The sequence below is a fragment of the Schistocerca serialis genome, chromosome 4 (genome assembly GCF_023864345.2).
Source record: "Schistocerca serialis cubense isolate TAMUIC-IGC-003099 chromosome 4, iqSchSeri2.2, whole genome shotgun sequence".
Taxonomy (NCBI): domain Eukaryota; kingdom Metazoa; phylum Arthropoda; class Insecta; order Orthoptera; family Acrididae; genus Schistocerca; species Schistocerca serialis.
Window position 1 is genome coordinate 658,339,754 of NC_064641.1, and position 26,566 is coordinate 658,366,319.

Here is a 26,566-nt window from a genome sequence, read left to right on the forward strand (position 1 = left end):
AAGCTGACACAACCTTCGGGGAAATTAAAAGCAAGGATGGTAACATTAAGAGTGCAATGAGAATTTTGTTGTCAGATGCAGAGGAGAGGACTGATAAATGGAAAGATTACATCAAAGCCCTCTATGTGGGGAAAGATGTGTCCAGTGATGCGATAGAAGAAGAAACAAGAGTAGGTATAGAAGAGAGGGGAATCCAGTATTAGAATCAGAATTTAAAAAAAGCATCGGGAGACTTAAGATTGAGTAAGGGGTAGATAACATTCCGTTAGAACATCTAAATTCATTTGGGAACGTGGCAACAAAGTGGCTATTCACATGGGTGTGTACTATGTATGAGTCTGGCGATATACCATCTGACTTTCAGAAAAACACCGTCTGCACAATTCCAAAGATTGAAAGAGCTGACAAGTGTGAGAATTATTGCACAATCAATTTAACAGCTCGTACATTCAAGTTGCTGTCAAAATAACATGCAGACAATAGAAAAGAAAATTGAGGATGTGCTAGATAATGAGCAATTTGGCTTTAGGATAGGTAAAGGCACCAGGAAGACAGTTCTGGCATTGTGGCTACTAATCGAAACAAGACAAAAGAAAAATCAAAATACATTCCTAGGATTTGACAACCTGGTAAAAGTGTTTGACAATGCAGAATGGGGCAAGATGTTTGAGATTCTGAGAAAAATAGGACTGAACCATAGGAAAAGCAGGTATTATACAATATGAAACTTCCTGGCAGATTAAAACTGTGTGCCCGACCGAGACTAGAGTTCGAGCCTCGGTCGGGCACACAGTTTTAATCTGCCAGGAAGTTTCATATCAGCGCACACTCCGCTGCAGAGTGAAAATCTCATTCTGGAAACATCCCCCAGGCTGTGGCTAAGCCATGTTTCCGCAATATCCTTTCTTTCAGGAGTGCTAGTTCTGCAAGGTTGGCAGGAGAGCTTCTGTAAAGTTTGGAAGGTAGGAGACGAGGTACTGGCAGAAGTAAAGCTGTGGGTACCGGGCGTGAGTCGTGCTTCGGTAGCTCAGTTGGTAGAGCACTTGCCTGCGAAAGGCAAAGGTCCCGAGTTCGAGTCTCAGTCGGGCACACAGTTTTAATCTGCCAGGAAGTTTCATATCAGCGCACACTCCGCTGCAGAGTGAAAATCTCATTCAATATACAATATGTACAAAAGCCAAGAGGGAACAGTAAGAGTTGAAGGCTGAGGATGAAATACTCAGGTTAAAAAGGGTGTAAGACATGGATGTGGTCTTTCGCCCCTACTGTTCAATCTATATGTTGAAGAATCAATGACCCAAAATGAAAGGTGAAAGAATATTGGTGATAAGATATGCTGATGACATTGCTATCCTTGGCGAAAGTGAAGAAGAATTACAGGATCTACTGAATGGAATGATCAATCTGATGATTACAGAATATGGATTGAGAGTAAATTGAAGAAAGATGAAAGTAATAGGAAGTAGCAGAAATGAGAACAGTGAAACCTTAACATCAGGATTGGTGTTCCATGAAATTAAGGAACTCTGCTACCTAAGCAGCAAAATAAATTGGAGCGAAGAGGAAATAAAAACACAGAGTAGCACAGGCAAAAAGGGCTTCCTGGCCAAGAGAAGTATACTAGTATCAAACATTGGCCTTAATTTGAGGAAAGAGTTTCTGAGAATGTATCTTTGGAGTGCAGCATTGTATGGTAGTAAAACATGGACTATGGGTAAACTGGAAAATAAGAGAATTGAAGTATTCGAGATGTGATGCTACAGAACAGTGTTGAAAATTAGATGGACTGATAAGGTAAGGAATGATGTGTTTCTCCAGAGAATTGGTGAAGAAAGGAATATATGGAAAACACTGATAAGAAGGAAGGAAAAAAGGTGTCCGTTGACAGTACTTAAAATTTCACCTCCTGAAGACAAGTTATGGCCAGACATTGTGTGTCCTTAAAGTGAATTTTTATTTTATACAATTGTTGTTACTATTTCTTCTTTGCTTTCATTTTGGAACTTCCTTAGAAGGATGGCAAGATACAGTGTAAAAAGATTAATTATGAAGGAATGGTCTTTCTTAATTGATTGCCAAAGATAGTGTTATCAAGAGAAAACTACTGGAGTTACAAGTGATGAGAGAAATGTGGAAAAGAATGTGTTTACAAATTAAGCAAAACAGTAAGATTAATGGCACATTACTATGAAAATTTTGGACAACTTTGAAAGCACAGTACATGAATAAAGTTCTAATTGCTAAATTTTGCAATGGTAAATGATGCTGTTCTCATAGTAATTAAGTTTGTTTTTCTCTGTTGGCAGCATCATCACTTCGAAATATCACAGTTTCTCTTTATGCTCTGACCAGCACAATGTAAATCCTTCAAGAGAGAGGACTAATGTTTTAAATGATGTGTTGCTTTTAGTTGGTACTGTTTTTATTTCTACTATTGCATTTTCAGCATTTGTGCAGATTTCAAGCGTAAGATTTTGACATGTGGGTTGTTGATGAGCAGACATCGTAATCTGTTCCCAACATCAATCTTCATATCAAAAAGCTTACACTTAAAAATGGCAAAATTGTAATACTGAAATATAAGCAGAAACAGCTAAAAGCAACATGACATTTAAAAATTCTATAGAAGCTACCGACCCATATTACAGGCAAAATACAGGGTTAATTGTTTTGCACTCATCAACTCACAGTAAATATTCCTTATCTATATATTCCCATACCTCTGTAATCTCAGAAAACTTAAACTCTGCTTTCTTCTCTCCTTCAGCAACCATAAGCAAGAATCACATCACTTGCATGCATTTCAGAGCTGTTAGCACCAAATTGTAATATGCAGTCCTTATTTGCACATTAAAAAGAGCTGAGACTTCTTTTCTGTAAAATAAGCTTTCATATAATACTTGTTGGAAATGTGGCTAAAACCACATATATCCTATTTAAATGTTTGTCTCCTGGGTTACATGTTTCTTAGGGCTGATAGGCCAAACAAAGTGATGGAAGTGTTGGTGCATATATAAGCATGTTGACTCATAATGAAGAAAGACAAGCAGAACTCATGTTCATTGAAATAAATCTACATTGTCTCATAAAAATACACGCACCACACATTCACTTTCTTGTAAATGTAATCACAATGAGAAAGACTGACAAAGCAAGAGTTATTAGTCCCAAAGAGATGCACAAAAGTTTAAGTCCAGCCTGTTGCAATTAAAACAGACAAATATCACAACATCCAGTTCCTGGTCATGGTGTTGGAGACCACATCTCTTTGGCAAAGAGGTTGCTAATGAGTAGGCCAATAGCTGGCAGCTACTGGAGGTGAAAGCTCAACATGGATGGTGTCATCATCATAGTGGCAGCTCCAGAGGGAGATCTGATTGTGGACTTTTGTAGTCAGCACCTGGCCCATGAAACTCACTTCGAGTGAGCTATTAGAGTATAGTCCAGGCACTGGCATTAATACTACCTGGATACCAGGATACTGCAGGTGCTGCTTTTAGTCATGTGGCCCATGGAGTAGTCGTAGCTCAGGGGGCCAATGGCCTCTGGTGGCAGTTGATGGTTCAAATGGCTCTGAGCACTATGGGACGCAACTGCTGGGGTTATCAGTCCCCTAGAACGTAGAACTACTTAAACCTAACTAACCTAAGGACATCACACACATCCATGCCTGAGGCAGGATTCGAACCTGCGACCGTAGCAGTCGCACGGTTCTGGACTGCGCGCCTAGAACCGCGAGACCACCGCGTCCGGCGGTGGCAGTTGAGTTGCTGCCTGATCGCTGGGCAGAATGCAACCATCCCTCCTATGTTGTCTGAAGAACTGTTCCCTGCAAGGTCTGTGCCTGCATAGCCCAGGGTGTTGGTTCCTGGCTGAATAGGCACAAGTCTTCAGCACAGCATTCTCCCCACCCCTCCCCTCCAATCACTCCACTCCACCCCAAAGGGGAGGAGAGATGGTAGCACTTCTCACTGTCTCTGCTGTGACTGGAATTGCTAGGGAGCTGAGGTCCACTTCCTTCAGTGTTGGTACTAGTGTGACTTGTGGAGCATCTGACAGCGATTCCAGAGAGCTGGCCACGGCAGACAGGCCGGCAGTATCTGAGATGGGCATTGTGGAGGACCAATGACTGCAGCAAAGAGTGATGAGGAACTAATGTACCCAGACAGAACCACAAGAAGACTGCAATTGGTTAATGTGCTTACTGCAACACCGTGCCATCACATCGACCATGACCCAGCTCAGAAAATTGGAAACAACCCTGGGAAACAAATACTGGCAGTCTTTGGTGAAGACAAGGGTCCATATACTTTCATGGACAGAGAAGTGGTGGCCACTGGACTGCCAGGAGGAGGGTGGGGCACTGGTAGGATGGGAGATACATAACAGCAACCAATGGGGACAGTTGTAGAGGGCTTCTGCTGGAGTTGACGCATCCTGGGGAATGCAGTGATAAGAAACCAGAGAGAGCTTAAAGGCCTCGTCCAAAGGGTGATGACAGTAGAGATCAGACAGCTGAAATTTAAATATACAGACAAAATGTTCAGCTAGACCATTATAAGGAGGGTAGAAGGGCACAATATGTGTCAGTACTACACCATTTGCTTGACAGCCAAGAGCATTGAACAGATCTAAGCCCAAGAGACCGATGGCTCCAGGAGCATTGACGACCAAAATCCTGGATGTGAGGGTGATCAAACACTTGTTGTGGATCCTGCTGGGTGACTGACTACTCGAGAGGCTGCTAAAAAGCTGCAGTAATTTCTAAGGAAAAGCACTCAATCTTCAGGCCACATCCAACCGTCATGTCATCCTCAGCTAAGGATGTGGATAGGAGAGGCGTGTGGTCAGGACACTGCTCTCTCGGTCGTTGTGATGGTTTTCTTTGACTGGAGCCACTACTATTCAGCTGAGTAGCTCCTCAATTGGCATCATAAGGCCCCGAAAAATGGCAACAGCACGTGGTGGCCTGGATGGTCACCCATCAAAGTGCCGGCCACGCCCAACAGTGCTTAACTTCGGTGATTTGACAGGAACTGGTGTATCCACTGTGGCAAGGCTGTTGCTTTCTAAGGAAGGGTTCTTCAATTTCTCTGTGTGTAGTCCTTCATAAGGAGTGTGCACAAGAAACATGTCCTGAACCAAGGCAACTTCATATGATTGCTTACTCTGAACATTAATGCACCGGAAACAGCATTCATGAGAGAAACCTCAGAGGCGGGCAATGCATTCGCATTAACATTGCCCATTAAGTTTATGGCACCTGAAAAAACTTGGGTTAGGTTGCCATCTCATGCACCTGATGGTATTCTAACTGGACTTCAACCTGCCACAGGGAAGAGCATGGAGTTCCACTTCTGGGTTAAGTAGTTGCTGGAGGTGGTATGGCAAAAAGGTATGCTGCTGAATATCACATGCAATGCTATGGGTTAAGAAGTAGTTCACCCATGGCTCAGCATTGTTGAACTGCTGGAAAGGTGGGGTGCTGTCCTGAAGGCCTTGACGATAGTCGATGTGAGAGGGGTAGTTGAACAGCTCTGGAGGTGACATGGAGATGGCAACCAGCTGCTCAGTCAGGAGTTTTTGGGTGTGCTGCATCTGCTGTAGCAGTAACACCACCTGGGCAGAGATATCTGCCAGTTTTGTCATGCTGGAAGCAACATGGTAGTAAGTGTACATGAAAGTCGAAGAAGACATGCTAAAGTACTGTCTTCCTGGGTCAAAGCACACGTATACTTCATCACCAACTGACATCTGCCAAAGGCAGCACAGGAAAAATACCCATGTATGAAATGAAATGAATATGAAGTTTATTGTAACACACAGAATCAATCTACTCTGAGAGGAGTTAGTGTGGAAGCAAGTCACTTCTTGAATGTTGAAAAGAACAATAACAATATCTAACAGCTGAAAGCCTGGAAATGTCACAGTATATTGCAAGCTCCCAAAGCCATTGTCCTGACACCTGAGCAAGACACAGTCAAAGTCATAAAGCGATGCACAAAAGTTTAAGTCTGGCGTATTGCTGATGGAGCAACAAAGACTAATATTACAAAATCTAATTGTGCAGTTGTTGCCTGGCCCAGAAAACTCACTTGGAGGGAAACCTTGCAGCTTAGCCCAGGTGCCGGCCTAAATCTTGCCCTGGCACCAGCATACTGCAGTTGCTACTTTTGATCTCCTGCCTGTGGAGAATAAAATGTCCATGGAGATAGTGATCTCGGGTGGCACTTAGGTTGCCATTTGCTGGCTGGACAGATTGTACTGACCCCTTGGGTGTCATCTGAAGAGCTGTCCTTTGTTAGGTCCATGTCCACGTAATACATCTGTGTTGTTGGTTCCTGGCTGAGCAGGCATAAGGCCTCCACACAGCAATATCAGATTATCCATAATCAAGAACACCACAGATAGCTTAGTACCAGGCTTAAGATATATTTAATTTTTCTCTTGTGAATAGAACATGTCCCATTGCATGGAAAAGGAGCATAGTCTGACCTATCCCGAAGAATAAAACACCACAATCACCTAGTGATTACTGACTGATCACTCTGTACAAATTCTGCAAGATACAGGGTGTTTATAAACAAATATCAGGGTTTTAATGCTTTATAATATTTATTACATTAAACTTACAGTTATAAATGATATGTCAAATGAAAGAGAAACTCAAACAGTTTTACCAAGAACCTTATAAATGTTCAATGTGAGCACCATTTGTCACACAGCACACATCAAGTCTATAGCAGAGTTCTTCCCAAACGTTGATAAGTTGCTTTGCATGGCCTCCACATTCACCCAACCTAACGCCATGCAATTTTTTCCTTTGGGGCTTCAAGGATTGTGTGTACGTGCCTCCGATACCAGCAGAAATTAAGAAACTGGATTGAAGCAGCTGTTGCTACAATCACTGAAGACACACTTATCAACATTTGTGAAGAACTCAGTTTTAGACTTGATGTGTGTCGTGTGACAAATGGTGCTCACATTGAACATTTATAAGGTTCTTGGTAAAACTAAGTTGCTCTTCCATCTGACATATCATTTATAACTGCAAGTTTAATGTAATAAATATTATAAAGCATTAAAACCATATTATTCATTTATAAACATGCTGCATTGTGCGTGACCAAATTACTGAATACTTACACAAATATCACTCATACGACAAATATCAGTTTAGCTTTTGTAAATAACACAACACTAATCCTGCATTGATTAAGGTAACTGGAGACATGAAATATCCCATGATCAACTGTAAGGCCATAATACTGACACCACTAGAATCCAGCAAAGTGTTTGGTACCAACTTTGACATACTGCTCAGAAAACTGAAACAACTAAAATTTTCTTATAGTACACTGAAGTGATTTAAAAACTGCTTGAGGAAAAGACAGCATTGTGTTGTCTGTAGTAATGAAAAGTTGTCCTAGAAGTACCTTTTCCCAGGAGGGCCACAGGTATCAGCTCTGGGCCCACTATTTTATGTCAATGATACCTTGTCAGTTCTGTCATCCTGTCAGTATCATTTATGAGTTGACAATCTCCAGGTTCACCTAAGTGCCAGATACATTAATACTGTGTTCATACAGATGAATGGTGATATTCCTTCAGTGGCAAGGAGGGTGCAAAACCTGAGACTCAAACTAAATGTGGAAAAAATGCTGAATATCCTTATCAGAAATTAATAAGGTCTGAATTCGATAAACAATTGCATCATGTTGTTCTTGACAGTATTCCAGTAATTATAAAAAAATGGAGAACTTGGGTGTAATTTTGAAAGAGATTGCAACTGAGAAGAAAATATTCTCACCAGGTGGTTTGCCTCTGTGACCACAAAATTTTATGGAAGCTATTGCAGTAGCATGTGAAACATAAATTTGTGCTGTTACTTATTCTACTGAACCTTCACTAATGTGATGTAATCCAACATGGCAAAGCAGTGAGAGTACTAGACAGCTAGAACTAACCAAAAATGCTTATGTACATTATGTTTGCTACATCTGTCTATTTGACAATGTCAGTGCTTCATACACCCAGTTAGGTTGACTGTAGCCAAACAAAACACATTGCTACCACATGCTGTGTTTACTTAGACTCTACAGGGCATAGGAATCCAGTAAATTGCATCAGATATTAAGCACCTGTCATCTCTATCATAATTGAGCCCGTCTCACTTATTTAGTACCCTAGTTGTGTCCATCCAAAAAACAAAAACACTTGCAAACTTCATTTCTGGAACTTGACACTCTGCGTCCTATGCACAATTAAATGCCCTGCTGCTTTTATTTTAAGAAGCAGCTGGAGCACTTTCTTCTGGCAGTTTCATGTTTCCCCAAAAGTTGTATATGGTCAGTTCACTTTGTCAAATAGTGAAGCAAATGCCCCCTATCTTCTCCCATTTATGCTTCTTTTCTCTTGTCATATCTCAGTCAATCACATCATTTTCTTTTCCTTTATGTCCATTGTGTTTTATCACATTCCTCTTTCTCTTCTTCTTCTACCCTGCTTCTCACATCTATAGCTGCTAGTTTAAACCTACCTTTCTGTAAATTATCTTTATTGATAAACTACTCTTGCTTGTTTTTTTCCACTTCTGTACCACAGTAATTAATAAATATTTTGTACTATTGTATGTTAAATGTAGCTTATAACACCATTATCATAATGAATGCAATGTAATTTATATAGACTGTCTGGTTAGGTATTAGAAAGGACCTGACAGCCCTAATATTACTGTGTTACAGAAATAATAAAAAAATATTAATCAGCAGAATATTTTGCGCACATACACATTCACAGAGGGACTAGGATACTGCCTAATGGATTAACTGTCCAAAGCAGTATAAAAAGACACAGGGGGAGCAGATTGCAACAGAGACTGTATGCTCATCATATCTCAAATGAAAGTAAAAAGGAATTGTTGTTGAAACCATGTATAAGGTAGGTATCCTAGTGGAAGAAAAATACAAGAAAATTTTACACAAGAAACAGAAAATAAGCTAGCTAAAAGTAGCCCATCTCACAATGAACAACAGGATATGTAAATCTGGTTGAGACACCAGAAGGAAAGTAAACATGAAGTGACATCCAAAGTAATTGGAAAATGAAAATAACTAACCAAGTTTGCTTTAACCAAAAATGTTGGAGTGGAGGAAGACAAGGGAAGCATGGAGTAAGGACAGGAACCATATTACCTTAAAGATATCATCTGCTAAAATACACAAGGAAACACTACAAATTCTAAGAGGAGAGAAAAGGTAATACTGTTACAAAGTGAAGCTGTAAATAATTACATGCATTACATTAGAAGGGAAATGTTATCAATTCATCAAAGATCCTTCAAGCATATTCACTTGACAAAAACATTTTATTGAGATGGAATGAAATAATCATATGGTATTTTTGACTGGGGACACCCCCTTCTGGGGTTGTTCGGCTTCCTAATGCAAACATTTTTATCTGATACCACTTTGCTGTCTTGTGCATCAGTGATGATGAGGATAACACAATATCGAGTCCCCAAGCAGATAAAGTCTTTGATCCAGCTGTGAATAGAACCCCAGCTCCTGGCATGTCATTCAGCTGCACTGACCTCTCAGCTACAGAGGTGGACAACATTTTATCAAGATAAAAGAGGAAGCTGTTGTAATATTTACTTGTGGTCTTACTGGCTACATTTGGGAACCGTGACTTTGTGAAATAATTACTTATTTGTATTTTTTTCTGCCAATATTGTTGTAATATATTGCGTTTACTGAACCTCTGCCATGCTGTCTAAGGCAACTTGCCATGGTTCATGCAGCTCCCCCCATCGGAGGTTTGAGTCCTTCCTTGGGCATAGGTGTGTGTGTTGTCCTTAGCATAAGTTAGATTAAGTAGTGTGTAAGCCTAGGGACTGATGACCACAGCAGTTTGATCCCATAGGAACTTACCTCTCTCTCTCACTGAACCTCCAGAGAAAATTCATCAGAAATGTGTGCTGCACATCAAAGGGAATCATGTTGTCCATTATTTAAAAACCTGAATATTTAACAGTCTGCTACCAACACATATATGAAATAATCATATTTTTATACAGCAAACCATAATTATTCATGAAAAATCACTTTCATGCATGTAAAACAAAAATGAATATAATTTTGTGGTTCCTATTCATTGATTAAAGTTGTATGCTCTGATACCTCCATTAATGGGAATAAAAATATTCAACAAGTAAAAGATAAAACTGCATGAACATGAAGCTGTCTGCTGAAAAGAAAGCTACCTGATACTCTGTTACCTACACAGTACAAGAGTTAGTGGTGGACAAACTGATAATTTAAACAGAATGTCATTGATAATTAGCGTTATTACATAAACATAATTGTCTGTCGTTAGGGAGAAAATGAACTGTCAAATACTGTTCCATGTCCTTAGTAATCATTTTATACCAGGGCTGTTCAAAAAATTCTGGAACATTCGTAATTTTGCGCCATTGTTGAAGTGAAATGCAGCTGGCATCCCTGCATACGCCTGTATTTAATGTGTAACTGCCGATAGTTTCATTGTTGTATGTCTGTTAGTTATTGTTTACTGCTGTATTGAGTAGAACATTGTTGACAATTTGCAAAGTTTGAGATGACAGAGTTAGAGGAGTGGCCCAACTGCATTAAACATTGTATGAAATTCAAGAAAATCATTTCAGAGATGCACCAAATGATGCAGGAAGCTTACGGTAATGAGTGCTTAAGCTATGCTCAATGTTACAAATAGTTCACACAGTTTAAAAATAGCCAGATGGAAGTTAAAGATGGCCCTCTTTCACGATGCCCTTCGACATCTACCAATGATGCTCATGTCAGGAAAGTCAACGAAACTGTGTGTGCCAATGAAAGACTGACTGTTCAAAAGCTCATGAATCAACACCAGAAAGATCTTTGCCTCATAATGTGTGAAGAGCTTTTGGATCATGCAAATGGGAATAAGGTGTTTCTTAAGAGAATCATAACAGGTGATGAGAAGTGGGTCTAAGGTTATGATGTTGAAACCAAGGTCCTATCTTCACAATAGGTCAGGAAAGGCTCTCCAAGATCAAAAAAAAGCTTGTCAGGTCAGGTCAAATGTCAAAACAATCTTGATAGTTTTCTTTGGCTTTGAAGGATTAGTTCATCGTGAATTCAGGCCTCTGGGACAAATTGTTAATCAATGGTACTATCTGGACATGTCGCAATGTCTGTGATAAAATGTGAGAAGGCTAACACCTGAAAAGTGGTGAGACAATTCATGGCTCTTACATCACCATAATGCACTCATACATTTAGTCCTGTTGGTGTGTCACTATTGCACAAAAAACATCACTGTGCTGCCTCATCCTTCTCTCTCTTGAGACCTGCCCCTTGTGGACTTTTTTTTTTGTTTCCAAATTTGATAACCACATTGAAAGGATGAAGATTTGCAATGACAGACAAGATAAAAGGTAGTTCACAGATGATGCTTTACACCATGCAGCAGGAGGCATACCAAGACTACTTCCACAAGTGGAAACAGTGTTTGGAATGGTGTATCAGTTGTGGATGAGAGTATTTCAAAGGAGACCATGCAAAATAAGTAAAAGGTAAGCATAGGAAAATTTTGTGGATGAAGTTTCAGAATTTTTAGAATAATTCATGTCTTGCTAAATGATGATACTAATTTTATCCAAATCATGTGGAAAAAATCAGTCTGCAGGCTACTTGTACATCATTTATTTGAGAGTATGACTACTTGTTGATAGTTGACATGCTACTCAGTAGCACATTGGCTCACGTTCACTAAGAATGGACATATATTTAATACTAAATACTCACATAACTTAAGAGACACTTTATTTTTTTGACAGAAGAAATGATTTTAAGTTTGACTGAAGATTTGTTTTTCTGCCTGCCAGAACATTCTGTGTTAATGGGAAAAAAATAAAAGATTTTGGTCGCTGCATATTGAAGTCTTGCGAAAGCCACTGATAGCTTTAGCAATGAGTTATAAAGACTACCTTCATCTTCACCTTCTTCTTCTTCTTCTTCTTCTTAGGAGTCGTCGTCGTCGTCTTTGTCGTCGTTGTCGTCTTCTTCGTCGTCGTCTAGTGTTGTAAAGGTTTACATTACTATTTTACATAAATTATAATGGGTTATTTATGATTAATTCTGTTGGCGAATAAATACATACATACATACATACAAACAAAAGAGTGGTGAAAATGTCTAACTCCTTGAAAAGGCATCGGCAAGATTACTCTGGAGGAACACCATATATCAATCTGGAACCGCGCGACCACTACGGTCACAGGTTTGAATCCTGCCTCGGGCATGGATGTGTGTGATGCCCTTAGGTTAGTTAGATTTAAGTAGTTCTAAGTTCTAGGGGATTGATGACCTCAGATGTTAAGTCCCATAGTGCTTGGAGCCATTTGATTTGAACACCATATATTGTTCTCACTGCTTGATTTTGTGCAGTCAATATGCCTTTTCTAAGTGGTGAATTATTTGGGTACAGTTATATTTTTGTCAACTGTTGCATTAATTTCTAAATAAAATGTAGTATTCATTTTTTATGAATACTAAAAGCCTATGGAGTGAGTATTAAACCTTCAATATGTTAATTCTTATGTAAAATGAATATTCTTTACATTATTTTTCTGATGTATTATACATCCATGATGATTTTTCTCTGCATCCATGAGGATCATCTTACGTTTTACCTACAGATCCAAAAATATAATTCATAACATTACCAGTAACTCGTATGTCGAACATATTTTTCTGCAAACTGGTAGAAAGACCAGGCTTTACAGATTTACAAAAATTGTTCCCAGGTTCCTTGGCAGTGATAACCATGATACTTACTTTACCAATGTTCAGCGTAGTCGCATATTGTATGAGATCCTTTCAACAGCTATATTTGGCAAGAAGAAGAAAGGTGAAGTGGGCATTGAAAGGCTAGTGGAAGAAGGGGTCTTCTGCTCAGCATTTCCTCTACATGATGTAAGTATGGTTTCTACTTTAATCTTGTTAATTTATTAGTTACACCTTCCACAGATAATTTGCCCCATATTTGTATCAAAATGTTGTGGACTGTGTCAGCTTACAGAATATGTATACATAATTTACTTTTAACAATAACAATCATACTATTTTTCAATACTGTTTCTTGGAACTATAATTAAAACTAGGTCTTTTTTCTTTAATTTTCTTTTTGCAGGCTACCAGTTCTTAAATAAAAATTGTCTATGGTATGGAAGGTGTTATTCAGAATAAATGATTATAGGTTAGATTTGAAACTTGCATTGCTATCTCAGACTTTTATGTTATTGGGCAGATGATGAATATATTTTGTTGATGTGTACTGAACTCCTTTCTGCACCCTTGACTGCTTTAGTAATGGGTAATAAGTGTCATTTTTCAATTCTAATGTTGTAGGTATGGTCATCACTCTTCTTCTCAAACTGTGATGCATTATTTATGACAAATTTCATTAGTGAATGTACATCCAGGGTTTCAGAAGACAGCAAGATTTCTCCCCCCCCCCCCTCCCCCCTCCCCCCCCCCCCCCCCCCATGAAGGCCTACAGTTCTTTTGTGAGCTCATCCATGGTGCACATGGGGCCCCAAGCTATTGCAGCCTGTTCTTCCTTCCTGGATTGCATTTCTTTCCCTGTGCCCCTCCCGTCCTGTCCTCCTCCTTCCCCTCTGCCCCCTCCTTTCATCTCTCTCTGGGTTCTTACTTATGTTGACCTGGCTAGCCATCCAGTTTCCTGTATTCGTTCCAGTTTTGCTTTCCTTGTCTTTTTGTTTTTCATCCTTCCTTTTATGCATTTTTAGTCCCCCTTTGGGGTTTGACCTCCACTTCTAAATTTTCTCTATGTAGAGTCAGCCATTTGGGCAAGAATTCCCTCCCTAGCATCTATCACATGGATACCTCTCTCCTTTTCCTTCCCCTCGACCTTCCCCTCCATAGCCCCCCTTCCACACTGATAGGTTATCAGTGCATGTAGCCAATCTGTGTGGTGGGGCTGTTATGAACTCATGTGGCTGAGCCCCTGACAACAAAGGGATCGCACTTGTGATACCTGATCTGTTGGCTCCCCATGTATGCCTAGGAGTTGTTGCTTGACATTCTGCAGCATCAGAACTGGAAATGGCTACATTGTACCCGTGGAGCTAGCCCCTGATCAGAGTGGGTGGTATCAGGGTAGATGTATGAAACTTATCAAGCTCCAGAAAACTGGCCGTTCTTCTATGACCATCTCTTCAGTTGGTAATGGATCATTTAATGCTGCTTCTTATTTCCCTGCGGCCTTCCCTTACCTGACTACACTCTGGGAGAAGGGCCAGGCTCACCAGCTTGGGGTGCAACACTTCCCTTGTTACCTAGTCTGAATTAGGATGGATGGGGACACATTTACTGCCACTAAGCTGTTATTTTCTGTCGAAAACATCGAAGACAAGTCTGCCAAAGTGGAGTCTTTCAGTAAGATACGGTTGAGTTCACTGTCAATCAAAACTTATTCTGCATCCATTCTGCAGCCCTCCATTCTTGTGACCATGTAGGTGATGTCCTGGTGTTCATTACTCCTCACCAGTCTTTGAAATATGGCTCAGGGAGTCATTTTTCACAGGCACCTCATCCCTCAAACTGACGAGAAACTCTGGGCAGATCAGAAGTGATGGGGCATTCATTTTGTTTCACATGTTCAGACAGGTTATAAGGATAATCACACTGATATTAGCACCTTTATTGTGGCATTTGAGGGAGGTGCCCTGCCAGAGAAGGATGAGAGGTCAAGTGTTATCAGTGTGACCTGAAGCTGTACGTCTCACTACCATTGTGATTCTTTCAGTGCTTGCATTTCAGCACACGTCTTCCTACTGTAAGGCAGAGCCTTTATGTAGTGAATGTGGACAATCAGTCCATGAGGGGAGCCCCTGTGTCCCACCGCTCATGTTCGGTAATTGTCGAAACCATCTCTCTCCATGCTTGCCTGACTGCCTATTTTATAAGAAGAGGAGATGATACAGGAGCATAAGACCCCTGATAGTTTCTTACACTGAGGCTCATAAAAAATATGACTGGCTTCAACCTGTATCAATGACTTCTACCTTTTCCTCTGACACATCCTTTTCCCTCCTCCCAGAATTGTTTCGTCTCTCTCTCCCACTCCCACTCCCACTCCCACTCCCACTCCCACTCCCACTCCCACTCCCACTCCCACTCCCACTCCCACTCCCACTCCCACTCCCACTCCCACTCCCACTCCCTTGCAGTTCCCATGCTCTCACTTATGGGTGCTGCTCTCCTTCCCTGGCCAGAGAAGTGTACCCCTTCTTTGATGCCCACCAGTGATGTGGCTCCCTCCTGGGTCCTCTCACCTTGATGTCTCCAATGCCAGAGGCCTACTATCACAACTCAGTCATGGGACACACAGTCAGTGCGCCCCAAGGTCACTGGCTCTCTTTATGCTCCAGATCTTACAGAAGCCTGCTTTCCCTCCACACTCTGCCCTCCTCGACCTAAGAAAGAGTAGGAGTAGGAGTAGGACTAGGACTCTCAGGACAAGGCACCCCTAGTGAACCTGAAGGCACCATCTCCAACTTTGCAACATGAGTCTGACCTGTTATTTATTGGTGTCACCTGATCCTTGTTGGTGACAGATGGTGACCTGGTAGTGTGATTGGCTCCAGCCCATTTGCCTACCATTTGGATACCCACTCCATGCTTATTCTGTGGAACTGTAATGGATACTACCATCACCCCCTAGAGTTGCACTCTCTTATTGCCTTTTACTTGGCAACTTGTGTTATTCTCCAGGAATTTCATTTCACTGATGGTTGCTCACTGACTCTTTGTGGAGTCCGTGGTTTGTCGGAACTGCGTTGACCCTTTGAGGGCCTCTGGTGGCATCTGCATGTTTTGTATGTCCAGTCAACTTGGACCCTGTAGTCACTTTTGCAATTTTTCCCTCCCTCCTGACAGGTCACCTACACCCGCTGTCCTAACTGCCCTCCTTCAGCAGCTTGCACTTCCCTTCCTTCTCCTTGGAGATTTTAGTGCCCATCACGCTTTGCGGGGCAGTGCTTTTTCACCTGGTCAGGGGCTCCCAGGGACCAATTTCTTGCAGACCATGAGCTAAGCCTTCTTAATGATGGTTCCCCTACTCATTTTAGTTCTGCATATGGCACTTTCTTTGTCATTGGCCTTGCGGTCACTTCCCCTCCTGTTCTTCCTTTCTTATACTGCTCACCACATGATGACCTCTGTGGTAGTGACCACTTCCTTTTCTCTCATTCCCTTCCCACCTCACAATGGCTAGCTTTCTCTGCTGGGCTTCACATAGTGATGATTGGCCTCTATATACCTCCCAGATCATGTTCACACATTCTTTGTCAGGTTGTATTGATGAAGTCATGTGTAACCTGTTTGATAAGGCAGTTTGCCCTGCCATTCCCCACTCAAGCCTCACTTGCCTGTTCCATCCTGGAGTGTGGCTATTGCCACCGCCATCCGTGATAGTCACTGCACCTTGCAACATATTAAGTAGCAGCCATTCTCTGCCAGTCTTATTACCTTTAAATTTCTTCATGTCAAAGTCCATTACTTATATATTTTTTGTGAAAGCCAGGATTGCTTGATTTTAAGACGTTTATTTAAATTACTAGTTTCAACAGGATCGTGCTGTCCTCTTCAGATTGGCATTACACTTTGCATACATGTTCACATACATGTGTCATAAACATTTTGAGAGCAAAATGTCAATACAAAAAACACCACAGGTATGCAAAGTATAATCCCAATCTGATGATGACAGCATGATTTAGTCAAAACTAGTAATTGGGGTGAAGGTCTTAAAATCAAGCAATCATAGCTGTCACAAAAAATACATATATATCAGAGATCGCTCCAACAACATGTGTACATCATGTAGTATATGCCCGACAGTTAATCAGTCGAGCACATGGGTGTGTTGGGAATGCTTTGTCTCCTCCCTAGGTTCTTCTGTCCCTTCATCAGGGGTGTGTGGACTACACTCCGAACCCTCCCAGATTTTCAGTGGGAGCCTTCCATTCCAGGCCTTACCACTCCAGGTGGCTTTTGCACAGATCCATCAGTTCTTGCGGAACACTTTGTAGCCCATTTTTCAATGTCATCAGTATCACCCTCCTATCCAGCCGCCTTCCTCGTCCAGAAACAGGGGGCTGAAGCTTCCTGCTAAATGTTTTACCCCTTGTCAGATCGAATCCTACAATCAACCTTGTACTGAAAGGGAACTTCTTTTGGCCCCCTCTTCTTCGCACAGTTCAGCCCTGATTTCATGCATAATCAATTGCTTCAACACCTCAATCCTCCATGACGAACAATATCTCTTCCAGGTGTTTAACTGTATTTGGCTCCAAGGCATTTTTCCCTCTCAATGGAGAGACATTATTGTGGTTCCTGTCCTTAAACCTGGCAAGAATCCATAATCCCTTGATATTTACTGTCTGATCAGCCTGCCTAAGGTCCCTCGCAAATTACTAGAATGGATGGTTAGTCATCAGCTCAATTGGGTCTTCGTATCTCAGGACCTTTCATCTTCTTAACATTGCAGCTTTTGTGTGGGACCATCTCCAGTTGATCATCAACTTTGATTGGAAACCGTAGTTCAACAGGCCTTTCCTCAGCGCCAACATCTTGATGCTTTTTTCTTCAATCTTTGTAAGGCCTACAAAGCGGCTTGACACCATCACAACCTGCTTACACTCCATGAATGGGGTCTTTGGGGGCCCTCTACCTATTTTCCAGTTCCTGTCCCACAGGTTGTTAAGAGTTCATTTTTTGCCACCCTTCTTAACTCTCCACACGCTCCATATTAAGTATCCTTCTTCTCATTGCTTTTAATGGACTTGTGGCCTCTGCCAGACCATTAGTCACCCCTGCTCTGTATGTGAATGGTTTCTATATTTACACTAGTTCCCACTCATTGGCCTCTGTGAAATGACAGCCTACCACTATCAATATAGGCGGACACAATTTTGAACGAGTAGAGAAATTAAGTACCTAGGATTGAGTCTATCTAATAAAAGCAAGGTTAGGAAAGAGGTTCAAGAGAGAATAGTTAATGCTAATCATGCCTTCTTTAGTCTCAATAACTTATTCAAGTCACACTTGGGCTCACAAAACAGCAAGATCAAACTTTACATGGCACTAGTAAAACTGGTTCTATTATTTGGCTGCAACACATGGCCAACTTCACAAACACTTGAAGAGTGCATTTGAAAGGAAAGTGCTCAGAAAGATCTATGGGCCTACATTCAACAGAGAAAATGGAAGATGGGAAAGGAGGCAAAAAGAGGACTTGTACCAACGTTTTGTGAACGCTGCTGATGGTAGGACCATCAGAGGATGATGACTCTGGTGGTTGGGACATGTCTTCAGAGCTGGAGAATCTATCCCCAACTGAGTGTTCAATTCCCAGCTGACTGAAAGACGTCCAAGAGGTCGTCCAAGGACTTGGTGGAAAGATAGGGAGATGAGGACATTGCAGAAGGTAGAACCAACAGCATCCCCAGAAGATGCAATGGACAGAAGAAAGTGGAACATCTGCCAGAAATACCTGCAACTGTGATCAGGACAATGCTCCCTCCTGTGTCACTGATTGTGTTATTGATCTTTGGATAGTGTGTGATTAATGCATATGATAATCTGAGCTTAATTGACCACTTTTACACTCACTTCAGTTATGGATTTGCACCAATTGACTTACTCCATCACATTCTGCAATGTGAATGGTATAATGCAGCTAACTGTGCCATGACACACCAATGCCCAAATAATTTGATACTAATTGATAGATATGCACATTTTAAACATTTCCAGGTGGCCTACTTCTAAACTAGGTAGCTTACGATTTGATACTAAATATTCACTTGCATATAACCACTCTGGTTTCACAACTGTATTACAGTGTTTTAATTTCTACATGTACATCTAATTTGAGTCATTTTAATAACCTTTATTTTCCTTTGAGAAATTATAAATATTATTATTATTATTATTATTATTATTATTATTATTCAATCAGTAAATTTAATTAAAAAATCAGTTCAAGTAGTGTCATGTACTATTTATATGGAATAAAAAATAAAATTAAGTTTTTGGCTGTGGTGAGCAAGATGTGACACCAAGGCTTTGGGTGCAACCCTTTTTGCACAATTCGCCATGCTCTTAGTGCTGAAAACTTCATACGTGCTCAATATTTCTCACCTTATTCTTTACTTGTTCTGATATTTGGAGAGATACTGTACCTATTAGTATTTATTTGCAGTATAATGTACCGTTGACAGTTATGTGCTACATTTTGGTGGATAGACACAAACATTCATTTACAACCAAAACACTTTTGTACAATCTCATAATGCAAGCTTCAACCAGAATATTTGCTGTTCATTCATTGTTTATGGTTTACTCCACAATACAGAGAACAAAAAATAGTTTCATTTTCCTCAACACAGTACTGTGTGAAACATTTGCTGAGTTCACAGGAGAGTATAAAATCTGATGAGAAAGTCTATCAATATTGCTAATGTGGAACTGACATTGAAGTATTATAATCTACCTTGAGATGGTATCCTTTGGGCTTAAAGTGAATTACAGTGTAAAGAGAGGCTGCCAGTAGTGCATTCATTGAAATGGCATCAAACTAAGCAGTAAGCAAGCACAATTCTCAAAACTTCCAAAGCTGTTGAGCACACTATTCCACATCAACATGCAAATTGTTATAGCAGTCAGTCATACCTAAGTCACTGGTGTGACAGTCCTCCAGAGCCAATCAGCACTAAATATAAAACAAACTATTGAAGGTTTTTTACTGAGTAGTTGTTTTATTACTTACAGAGACTGGTAAGAAATAACTTATAAATTCTTCTTTATTGCAAAGGGGCCTTATGAAGTGAAGAGAAGAACTGATGGCACACCACTAGGAACACTCAATCCCCGTCAGGTCCTCTATGAATACTGGGCCCGTTGGGGAAAGTGGTATAAGTACCAACCACTTGACCATATTAGAGAATATTTTGGTGAGAAGATAGCAATCTACTTTGCTTGGCTTGGTGAGTCACTGAAATCGTAGGACGAAAGTGATAAATGCACTAGTTTAACTTACATGTGAAGTAACTGTTTCTTTATGTATCCACGTATTATTTCTGTTACATTTTTAATTTCCAATACAATATTCTTTAATGTAATTTGATTGCAAATATGCCCATCTTTAGATGTTTTAGTGTGACTATATATCTTTGGTCAATGATCTGCAAAGTTTGCTTAATATAGCAGTAAGAAAACAAATAATTTCCTTCTGGCAGTCACTAAAACTGTATAGTAACATGAAATGAACAAAGAAGTTAGAGGCTTAGTAAGAGGGCTGTTATTGGAAAAAGTAAATTAAGAGAATAACAAAGAGATTCACAGAAAGTAGCACTGGTAGAAGAGAAATGAATCATGTTCAGTGTCAATTTTCTGCCATATATTTTCTCCCACTTTCCATTGTATTCAGTCACTTACTCTTTTTCTTGCTTCATCTGACATGTATCTTCTGAGACACCTGTGTTCTTTTTCATGTTTTGCTTCATGAATATCAGTTTCTGATAAGCCAATATTTATTGACTTTGATAATTGTATTGTTTGGTTCCCTCTCTTTCTTGATTTTGTATGAATTTTGAATGTACCTACATTTATTGTTCCAATATTGGCCACATATGTAACAGCCAATGCTTAAAATTTTTTTTGAACTGTGAATAAGATAGGATTTTTTTGTAACACAGTTTTAAAACTGCAGGCTTCTACACTGGATGGCTACTGCCTGCTGCTGTGGTTGGCTTGTTGGTCTTCATGTATGGTGTTTGCACAATGCACTCAAATAGACTGGCAAAAGAAGTATGCAGTAGCCAAGGACAGTTTAAGATGTGTCCTCTCTGTGATGTGGAAATTGGTTGCAATTATTGGGACCTGAGTGATGTTTGTGGCTATGCTCAATTTGCCTACCTCTTTGATCATCCAGGCACAGTCTTCTATGCAATTTTTGTTTCATTTTGGGGTAAGTAATTTATTTTAATGATGATAACCCTAGTAGTAGTAGTAGTAGTAGTAGTAGTAGTAGTACCAATCTGCTTCAGTTGTTGCCACCAACTGATACTTTGCAGCAGTAAGATGCTATACTCCCATTATGAAGGAATGAGTTTATACTCAACGTCCAGTTTGTGTGATCCTAGTGTTTCTATAAAATAATTAGAGCCCAAGTCAAGTCATTTGTTTTGGAAAAGGTGATAGCTAACTTCTTTACCTGATCCTATCTTGTGGTCAGTCTGTAATCTTGTCACATAACTTTCATGAGGGGCAGCCATATTTATATATAGACTTAAACATAATTGCTGTGTAGCTTCTTGTATAGGCTAGACTGCCAGTCAGTGTCATATAATGCTGATCACGACGATGTTGTCAGTTTCAAGGCTGGTTCACAGGCTGTGTTGCTAGTCCACCCCACTCCAACACCAGCTTCTCTAAATTTCAAGGGTGAAAAGAGTCACTCAATCATTTCACTTCAACAACCCTCCAAATATCAATCTCCTCCTGTCCCTGTCAGTGTACCTGCACTCATGTATCTCCAACCTGTTGCCCCACTGGCTTCTCATGTTGTCTTCTGTTTGTAGGCTATGTGTACTTGTCACAGTTGTCTGGCTCTATTGTGACTTCCCTTCTCCTACACCAGCGAAGTTACTGTAGGTATATGCAGATATCTCTGCTTATTCTCTGGAGAGATCTCCCCACGCACCACCCCAGTCACCTCCCCATATTCTTATCCTCCTTTGCCCCCTGCATACACCAGCCTGTAACATCAAGTAACATTCCTAACATATGACATTGGTCAAAATGCAGTGTGTTCTATATCCGCATATCATAATACTTTTGGTACACTTGTATTTGCATAAGAAAGGTCAATGTGTTTGATGTCTTCTAAGGAACCCACCCACAATCATCTAGGCCACAAATTTTCGAGATAAGTATTTTGTTATTTCAGTCTTCTCTTCCCCGTTTGAGTGTAGATATGGTGGAGTAGTGAGACGGAGAATAGTAATTAATTTTGGTTGCTAGTGCTATTGCTCAGTTCACTGTTAAGCCCTGTGTTCATATGGAGTGAGAAGTTCTGTTGCAACTGTATCAGCACATAATTTACAGGTTTAGAGTGAGATTATAAACAGAATGCTGCAGTGGCAAAGTGAAGTCTCAATAATTCAGTAAAGTGTTTACCTGTCCTTCTGCTGTTATGAAGAAATTGAAATCCTAACCATACCAGAGGACCTGTCAAGGTTATAGTACATTTAGTTTTTGCATATTTTATGAAAGAAAGTACATGAAATGAAGTTCTAGTTAGTTATCAGTTGTCTTGCAATATGGTAACAGCATCATCTATTCTATCCAGTGGTAAAAAATACCAGTACTAAGATTTTTCCAGTGCAAGGAAACAACAAAATCAAGTACAAGGAAATCTCAATAGAACTATGAAACACCAATAGAATGCTGTAATCATGAAAAGACACTATACTAGATGTTTTCTTTTCTCCATCATTTGTTGTTCCATTCTTCCACAGTTTTATGTTTACTCTGTTATGTGCATATGTCTGATTTTCATAGACGAGATGTATGTTCCTCATTATCAATATTAGGTGCATTTATGGGACACTTACATGGAACAACTATACGTGACTGGTTATATTATGTGGCTAATTCATCTTAAAAGGGAGGACGTGGGATGGTTCTCACTGGTTTGGCTCAAATTGTGTGAATAGAAGCAAGTATATGACCTTCCAAAGTTCCTAAAATACTTCATGTGAGTGGTCCGTAGGAAAAAAGAAAAGCTCTTTGAAAGTTTTTTGACCACATTGTGAGTGATTTTTGAATAACAACTGTGCAGTCAGTAGTGTGGCACAGTTGGTTAGTGTACAGAATGATAATTATTCATTGTATTTTATTCCCTGCAATTTGGAACTACCAATTAAAAAATTTAAATATAGTTTAACAGTTTCATTTATTTACTTAAAATATATATAATTTACAGTTAGTTATAATGGCTTTAACTTGAATAATGATTATAGTTAAAGGGGCCAGTTTTCATAACTGGATGTAGTTATGAATGGAAGTAATGTTTCTGAAAATTCTATCAAGGAATTACCTGTTTTTTATTTATTACAGGCAGCTTCATTACATATTTTGGGCAATAATCATCAAATAAACATTTAAAACATAAATATTGTTCACACCACACACATTTTATGAATGCATTTTTTCAGCATAAACATTTTTCTGAAATATGCTTCAGTGGAAAGCCTACTTCATTCACATTTTTAAATGGAGGCTTTTCCCTCTATCAAGTTTGATGCATACCAAGCATATTGAATCATTGGAGTGAAAACAGGAGCAGTAAACTGATGCTGCATGATGTGCATCTTTCCTCAAGAATAATTCTTGCTGTTTTTGTAGCATACATAATCTTTGTAATCTTTTAATTAGATTTTTTGACTTGGTGATGGATATTTATATAACATGGTTGAGTAAGAGGAGTACATACTGTAGAGACCACTACAATATCTCAGAAAACAGTTGAAATCACAAACCATTAGAGATGACTCATTCAAAAACAATCCATGTTTAACTATATTCATTATTCAGATTAAAGTAATCATTATTAACTGTAAGCTGTGTATGCTATTTTTATGTATATAAATTGAACTGTTAAACTATATGTAAATTTTAACATTGCTAGGAATAAAATACAATAAGCAAAAAAAATTTGGGTAGCAGCAGGAATCAAGCTCATGCTGCCAAATTATCAACACTGTACACTTACTGGCTGCGTAACACCACAAAAGGTACAATTGTTACCCATATAATCACTCATAATTTAATCAAAAAACTTTAGAGTATTTTTTCGTCATTTCCTATGACCCACTCAGATGTAATATTTTAGGAAACTCAAAGGGTCATATGCTTGCTTCTACTTAGAGTTTGAGCCAAATCGATGAGACCTGTCCTGCACCATCCTCTTGCTAATGTCAAGTGAAATGGCTTTTTAAAACTGGAAATTTGTATTTATTATTCACTCTATCTCCACTATCCAGCTCTCTCTCCCCCCCCCCCCCCCCCCCCCCCACACACCCCACACACACACACACACACACACACACACACACAAAAACACATATTTTTAGGAGTTTCAGAATGACAAGTTTGACATTTGAACTTACAATGAAAGTAATAACACAATCAATTAAAGATGAAGGCCACTTGTCCCAAATAGAGAAATAGAAACAAGTGTTGATAAACAAATGCTAAACTGCTGCTCTTTGACAATTCAAGTTTCTACAGAACTAAGCAATAAATTCCTAGTAGTGTCAACACAGCCCTAGTCATGCTTATACAGTGCCAGTTCTACTCTTCTACTACAGCTGTAACTTTCCTGGAGTACTGGAAACGCAAGTCTGCAAGCCTGGCTCATCACTGGGATTGCATGGGGTTCCAGGAGGAAGAGGAACGGCCACGGCCAGAGTTCGCAGCACGTGCCCCATTTCTGGAACGTAACCCTGTTACTGGAGTGAGGGAACCAAGCTTCCCTTCCTCCCTACGGCACAAACGCATTGCTGCAGGAATTGGAATAATTTTTTTGATGGTGAGTTTCTTAATCACATTTTCTCATGCATATTCACCTTCGCGTTAAGTAAGTATATTTTGTTTTGTAATTTGCATAACTTCTCAACTTATTTTCTCATCTTGTACTTACATCATGAAGGATGATAGGTGGAGTAGGAGTTGGAAAGGTTTGTAAGTTTACCACATTTTGTCTAGATATTCTAAGTCGAGTGATGTGAAATGGCAAAAATATTTCTACTTGACTTCTTATTTTTACATTTTTTAACTTGAAATCTCTCACACTTTTCATTCAGTTTTATTGTTTAACAAAATTAGTAAACATCTGAGGTAAAACAGTTTACAAAGTGGTTCAGTGTAGGATCTGCAACATGTAAACTAAATCTGCCACATGAGGTAGATCTGCCCCAGTGTAGCTCCTTTTAAGATTTCCTCCTCCTGTCCTTCTGAAACAGCAATGATACCATTGTAATGCTTTCCGAAACAAATTGGAAGCAGACAGAATTAGACAATAGAAAGCATAAACTGATTCAGAGAGGTATCCAAAAGAAATTTCATGATCCATATCATCTCTCCAGAAAGTTCTGAGATTGATTTTACTCCTGGCATATAAGCAACATTAGCACAGGAACTACAGTGGCAGCTTGAACTAAAAACTGTAAGTGACAAATGATCATTCAGTCAGTCAGTGGTGAGAAGGCAGTGTGAAGTAGTGGACGTGATGCCTTTATGTGTCAACATTTTTGTCAACAAATCACAGTGGAGAAACATCTCTAAATCAAATGTTCAACACATTCTCCAGGATGGTTTGAAGAAGACAAGTGCATGTCAGATTTATCCCTCACACCTTGACTCCCAAACAAAAAATGGTGAAGCAGGGATACCTGCCATGACTTGATGGAAATACAAAATGCGGACATTTCTTTTCTGAAAAAAATCATCACAGGTGATGCAGCCACTCACAAAACATGGTAGTGCAGAAATTCACATGAAAAGTCAATGATGTGATGATAACTTTTCTTTATTTTTAACTATCCAGTCTCAAAACTTTTTGTACTGCTGTGCTGCATCATAAAGCCTCACCAGACTATTGAGTTGTTGTTAAAAGGAGAAAGGCTCCTAGTCTAATGTATAAAGGAGCAAGCACCAGCTTCTTGCTACTGCTTTTTAGTGTATGTTCTAGCTCAGTTTATTTTGTATTGATAAATAAATATTCCGTGTGTAATCTTTCATTGTTCCTGAAGTTTCATTGTTACACCTACCAATATAGAGAGAGGCTGATATTACATCACTGTGTATGACATCAGTGCTCTCAAATCTGACTGGAATTTTAATGTAGTATGTCCCAACAATACTGAAGCTGAAGTAAGTAGAAATCAAAAATAAGATTTTAGTTGGGCTCAGTCATAAGGATATTTTACAGATGACAAATGATTGACTTCAGAACAACATTATTGTGTCACAAGATTACGGTATTTGTGGGTTAACATTTTTCTGCCTTCATTTGATTAAAATTTTATATTTAAATATTATTTTATGTAAATTTTTAAGATTGTTAAGATTCCATTATTATATCTTTTTATGTAGATAATTTAGGAGTGAAGCAAACCATTCATCGAATAGCAACAGCAGTCAGTTGTTAACAGGTGTGCAGCAAAGAAGAACAAAAAAGTTCAGCAGATGGACTGGGGTAGGGTTATGTCATGTAGTGTAGGATGAGGGGAAAAGAGGGAGGAAGGAGGAGGAGGAGGAGGAGGAGGAGGAGGGATGGGTAACTAGTGTCTCGGAGGGAGGCAGCAATCATACAGGATAGGAATGCATGTGATAGAGGTGGCAGATAGACAGGCTAGGCATGCAACACACGGGCACAACAGACATGGAGG

General features: G+C 39.7%; 1 protein-coding gene and 1 pseudogene across 1 annotated transcript in view; one reads left to right on the forward strand and one right to left on the reverse strand.

The window, feature by feature from the left end:
• The window catches only part of LOC126474668 (anoctamin-7-like), a 290,663-nt gene that overhangs the window by 206,924 nt on the left and 57,173 nt on the right, over positions 1–26,566 (forward strand). Inside the window, exons 6-9 of the mRNA XM_050102146.1 lie at positions 12,827–12,995; positions 19,924–20,095; positions 20,821–21,078; positions 24,485–24,705. Of these exons, the coding sequence (XP_049958103.1) occupies positions 12,827–12,995; positions 19,924–20,095; positions 20,821–21,078; positions 24,485–24,705 (820 nt within the window). The remainder of the gene's footprint in view (positions 1–12,826; positions 12,996–19,923; positions 20,096–20,820; positions 21,079–24,484; positions 24,706–26,566) is intronic.
• LOC126475678 (5S ribosomal RNA) lies at positions 4,950–5,067 on the reverse strand (annotated as a pseudogene).